The sequence below is a fragment of the Vanacampus margaritifer genome, chromosome 5 (genome assembly GCF_051991255.1).
Source record: "Vanacampus margaritifer isolate UIUO_Vmar chromosome 5, RoL_Vmar_1.0, whole genome shotgun sequence".
NCBI classification, from domain to species: domain Eukaryota; kingdom Metazoa; phylum Chordata; class Actinopteri; order Syngnathiformes; family Syngnathidae; genus Vanacampus; species Vanacampus margaritifer.
Window position 1 is genome coordinate 11,087,135 of NC_135436.1, and position 6,000 is coordinate 11,093,134.

The window sequence follows — 6,000 nt, forward strand, 5'->3', positions numbered from 1 at the left end:
CTTTGCTTTCAAATCTTGTTTGTAACTGCTTTCACTGCTGTGAAACATATTGAGTTGTGTTGTGTTTGAAATAAGCAACAAATCAGTGATTTAATTTTATTTATTTATTATTATTATTATTGTTATTATTTATTTTTATTATTTTTTTTTTTTAGTATTATCATTTTTTATTCATTTTTACAATGAGGATAAGCGGTTAAAAAAAATGGAAGGATGGATGGATATTTTTAGAACCCCTAGGTAGGGGAGACTGGGGCTAGTATCACTTTTTATACTTTAATATATTTCTTGGAATCAATACGTCATATATACACAAAATTTGTACCAGGTGAAATACCAAAGTCTTGGGTATATTTTTTGTATTCATGTCATCTTCATATTTTGTGTCAGTGCAGAGTTATAAGGCATCAAATAGAGGGAGTGAACATGACATGTTGCCCCACCAACGGGTAAGATGTCACACTATAAAGGATAAGATGTCGCATTGGATTGTGAAACCAAAATTATCCTTGTTCTCCTGTTTTGGTTTTTGATTTTGGTTTGATTTTTACAGCCCAAAAATTACTTATCATTGATATCTTGAAAATTTACCATAGTCATTGAGCAAACTTTAACAAAATATTATGAAACATGCACTGGATTAAAGTCCTTAGGAACTGCTGGCATGTAGATCTTCGCTCTCAGCCTCAAACGCCTGTTTTGCTTCCCTTAAAGTGGAAATTTAAGATTACATTGATTTTTTTTTAATAAAGTATTTTGGTTAATAGATGGAATGGAATGCAATGGACTGCTATTGATATAGCTCTTTTTTAGCTATAGTGCCCAAAGCGCTTTACAAGATGGATGGTTCATCATGAAACTTAAACCAGTCCTGAAATGTGGACATAATGTAGTTCCAACAACTGGAAAATATTTTTTTAAATAATGAAACAAGAGCTGGGAAACTAATTTCCTCACTCTTGAGACTCATCATTCAAAGGGCAATTCTGGCATATGTAAACCGAGTTGCCAGAGGTGCATTTTTCATTGGCCCATTCTTTGCGTATGTGACAACATACCCAGAAATGACTGAGACAAGTTGCCCCAAACTACCATGTTGGCTAATACGAGCTCCAGTTTAAATTTAGCTTAAGACAGAGCAGTGAATCTCCCCTCTAACAAGTCCACAAGAATTGCTGCTAGAATTTGTTTATGTATGTTTCAAAATATATGAAGTTTAAATATTTTACTTTGGGTTGTGCAAAACAAATAACTGGCACTCATGTCAGCTCACAATGTGCTATTCTCTTCTTGGACAGGACACAACCCCTGATCATTCATACGAAGAAAACTAGTATTCCACTTTTTCGTTGCGCCCTGTGGTGGAGAAGAAAATTGCAATGTGACAACTTAACCTTGATACAACTAGCCCCGGTCTCCCCAACTGCCTAAGTACTTTTAAACATTTAAACCACACAATATATTTTTTGGAGTAAATTTTACTCTATTTAGAGTGGGACCAGATAGACTCAGTTTAGAGTAAAATTTACACTTTGAAGATAGTAAAATGAAAAATTAAATTAAAAAAAAGTCACTGATGGGTTGCTGAACAAACCCACAACTTCAGGTTGGGAGACACGCATCTCCTGTGTTAGTATATCGCTCATGTCAGCTGGAATGTTCGTAACTCTTGTTTTTGCTCTCAAAAACTATGTTTTTGGTTTCTTGTAGATAAGCAAACAGTAGGAGTGGCATACCTCAGGTGGTACAATGGCAAACTCCCAAACTGAAGGTCATGAGTTTGTTCCTCAACCCTTGAGTGTCTTTTTTTACTCCCTTTCAAGTGTAACGTTTACTCTATTTAGAGTGGAACCAAATAGACTCAATTTAGAGTAAAATTTACTCTGCAGAATTTATGGTAGCAGGGGTGGAGTCCTCGAGGGCTGGAGTCCTGCAGGTTATTAAGGTTTCCCTCCTCCAACACAGCTGATTCCAATAAACAAGATCGTTATCAGCCTTATGCAGAGCTTGCTGATGAGCTGATCATATGAATCTGTTGTGTTGGAGAAAGGAAGCATCAAAAACCCACGGGACTCCAGCCCGCAGTTTTGCCCACCCCTGATCTAAACAATGTGAAAAATTTCTTATGGGGTAGATGCCACGGACTTCCGACTTCCGACTTCCGGGTTTTACACATCAGTGCCGTTCCCGGTCACTGCTGGCCGCATTCCAACACTCGCACCCCCACCCCTGCGCCCCCCAACCGTGCACTCCCGCTCATCGGCGGGCGGGCGTCTTGGCTATCTGAAATGACACTGAGACAGACACAACACACTCGCAACCGAGGGGCACAAAGGCGGAGGCGCAAGTGCTGGGACGCGCGTGGCCCACACGTTGCAAACCGGAAACGGAAACCAAGTTGAGGGGTGAAAACCCGGAAGTCGGAAGTCCCGCCTCCTCTGTGGCATATAGTCCATTAAGCCCGTTGTATAATACCAGAGGTGGACACTTCTGTCAATATGTGGGCCCGTCATTGACGAATGCACACCTTTCGGCGAGTTCTTTATGATGCAAAGCCTTAACGAAGCACCGACGGAAGCAGTTTTACGTGAATCCGTGTCAGTACAGAGTCAGTCCGTGTATTTTTTCAAGGCTTCACATCATAAACGACGGTCCGACTTAACGACGGGAGTGCCTACTTTTAGATAACACGGCTCTCAAATCTTTTTTTTTTTGCAAAAAAAAATTGTGTTATTTACAGGATTTTACAGTATTATTAGAGTGCTTATTAAAAAATAATAATTTTATGTTTTTAATCAGAATTCTTTGTTGATGCCTAAAAGAAATCCGTATACATTATAATGGAAACAATAAACACACAAATGAAAAGTGAAATAGGTCAAATGAAATAACTTTGAGAAAAGAAATCTTCAAAAATTGAGTTAAAAAAATCATGATCAAATAACAATTGTGCACGACGTGCACAGTCTCTCTCAAAAAAAACAAACAATGAATGGCACAGGGTTTTCTAACCTCGATCATTTGAATTTTAGTGGTTATTTCAGCTTTTAGCCAGTTTTCACAATGCTCATATTTCAAAATACTTTGTCAACACAAACATGTATAACATTTCCCCCCTCATTTTTTATTATGTTCTCTGTCACAATATAAATTTTGTCCAATAGTGATAGGTAATTTTCCTTCCTCCAAGCAAGGTCATTTAATCCCTGACAAATGTACGCATACCGCAATTGAAACACTAATACACAGACATCACGCCGAAGTTGCTTGTTCAATAGATACAAGGTTAAAGCTTAAAATGGAGGCCAGGTCAAGGCCTGCGTGTGTTTTCATTGCAGCTGGCCAAGCACCAACAGAGAGGTTCTTACCTGTGTCACAAGGGACCGAGGGTGACACCGTTACACACTCGTCGTGTCTCGGGACAGCCAGACCAAATTGACAGGTGTCACCTTGTTATTCTCTTGAGCCAAAGCCAAGCTCAATCTGCAGGGAGTTGATTAGCAAGAACCTGTTGCCACATTTACCCACGGCACAATGCCAAACTCATGAGAGAATTGAGCAGACATGCTGCACCGGGGACACTGGTAGACCTAAATTAGCTCAGCGATGAAGCGAGACTGCCAACACTATGGCACATATTGATGACATCTGTGTGTCATTATCACATATATGTGGCTTTGGGCATCAGTTGCATGTTTTGAAATTCTAATGAGTTAATTACAGCTGTATATTGAATTAGTGTGTTGATAAATCCCATCAGTGCTTCATTTATGTACATAAGACATATGCTGACTTAATTAAAAGTAAACTAAAGAATCTGGATTGATGCATATAGAAACGTAGTTGCTTAGCTGTTATTGTGGTTGTAATAGTTTTTTGGGACCACAAACTTAAACACCATCTAAGCATCTTTCTGTTTGGTGATTCAACCACAACGGGTCCAGAAATCATCATAATAAATTGTTTTACTGTTTCTTTCTGCTTCAGCTATTAAGAAAAAAATACATGTTCTCTGCCCTGTTGTCTATAAACTAATCACTGTTTCAATTGCAAACACACTAACATAGAACACAATACATTCAATTACATGTCTAGGTAACAAAATTAAAGAGAATGGAGTATACATACAATAATATACTGTATATTATGAATAAATTGTACATTAAATGCAAAACCTAGGAGGATTAAAAACCCACTTTAAATGCACCATGAATTTCACTTTAAATGAATGCTACAAAACACATGCAACTCCAGATCAATCCAAGGAATAGCCTATAAAAACACATTATGAGCTAACTACTGTTCTGATGATACTAAATAAAAATGATATACCCTTAAGTACTATAAAGCACCTTGTACTCTCAACAGACACTTTGTATTGTACACCTGCACAATCTGTAATGAAATTCAAATTGAGTGTTATATTAACAATGTTGCAAAGATGACAGAATGTGATTGACTGTATTAAATTCAACATGATTATGATTTTTGCAGTGATGTTGAATTACACTGTATCATATTGAACTTGTCTTACAGTGCCAAAATATCAAAAATATTACTAATACTACTACTTAATAATAATATTATTATTAATAATAAATTAAAAAAATTAAAAATAATAATAATAGTCACAAAATAAAGCCTGAGTGTTAAACTGTATTCGATTTTGTAGGTTTACCCAATATTGGGTACAATTCATTACCAAGAGAGGAGGAGTGAAGTGAAATAACAGGCAAGAGAAAACGAGCAAATATTAGTTAACTGCATCAGAAGGCAATCTCTGTATCAACATAGGCTCCATCGAGTTAGCATCCCACCACGCAGCACAGTGATGTTGCCCTTCACGTGCAGTGTGCTGGCACTCCAAGTAATAGTATTTCCTACCTTTGGAGTGAGCCGCGCTCAATCCCAGAGCGACCACAGCCAACACACCGGCTGCTGTCAGCATCTTCACGGTGGAGACCTCTTTCCTCTTCTTCTTTCCTTTGTATATTTATCTTTTTCCCTCCTCCTTCCTCTTTCCGTACTCTTGCTGTTGTTCACCCCCGACTCCTTCCGAGTAGCGCGATGTGGGACAAGGCTGGGGCGGAAAAAGGGTGCACCGTGCGCGTCGCTGGAAAGGGAGCAAGTGGAGAGCTTTCTGCTGGAACGGGACGAGAAGCCGACGGTAGCCCGGGACTGGACCGGTGTAGACGTCACAGGGAGGAGGGAGGTGTGTTTTTTCTCCCTTTCTCCTTGCAAAAAAAAAAAAAACTCCCACCATCCTCCCATCCGCTGTACACGTACATACATACACACACGCTCAGTCTGATATTGCTGGCACGGTTGTATTGTTTATTGCTTATTGCATCTTGCTCATACAACGAACAGATCCGTGCGCCAGCTCATCTAGCGACACAATACAAAGTACTTTGAACTATATTTATCATATGTTATTACTCCCCAACTTCTATATTACTTGGCATGTCTATATACGATCTAAAAATAGAATTGTTGAACCAATTTAAGACTAAAAAGAAAATTGATGACCAACTTAATTGATTCGCTTCATGTGGTAACACACAATTGAATTGAATTAATCCAAGTTAATACATTATGTTTAATTATGAGGTCATTAAGTTTAATTAATTGCGTTCATTTAACTCAATATATTATTATTTTTTTTGATTAATAACTTACACTATATATATATTTGGGATGCACCGAAATGAAAATGTTTGGCCGAAACCGAAAACCGAAAATGAAAAATGCTTGGCCGAAAACCGAAACGCCGAAAAAAAATCATCATTGCATTTATTCTAATTAATTAAAATTATAATATTATTATAAAATATTTCTTTAGCACTAGCATTTGAACAAATTTCCGGTGGCCGAATATTCGGTGCATCTCTAATACAGTATATATATATATATATATATATATATATATATATATATATATATATATATATATATATATATATTATATTATATTATATGCATTGCATTGCATTATTTTGA

At 37.4% G+C, this 6,000-nt stretch overlaps 1 protein-coding gene across 1 annotated transcript in view; it reads right to left on the reverse strand.

Moving 5' to 3' along the window:
• Window positions 1–5,190, reverse strand: part of LOC144052267 (calsyntenin-2-like) — a 223,643-nt gene extending 218,453 nt beyond the window's left edge. Inside the window, exon 1 of the mRNA XM_077566194.1 lies at window positions 4,885–5,190. Within this exon, the coding sequence (XP_077422320.1) occupies window positions 4,885–4,948 (64 nt within the window). The 5' untranslated portion in view covers window positions 4,949–5,190. The remainder of the gene's footprint in view (window positions 1–4,884) is intronic.
• Between the last annotated feature and the right edge of the window lie 810 nt (window positions 5,191–6,000).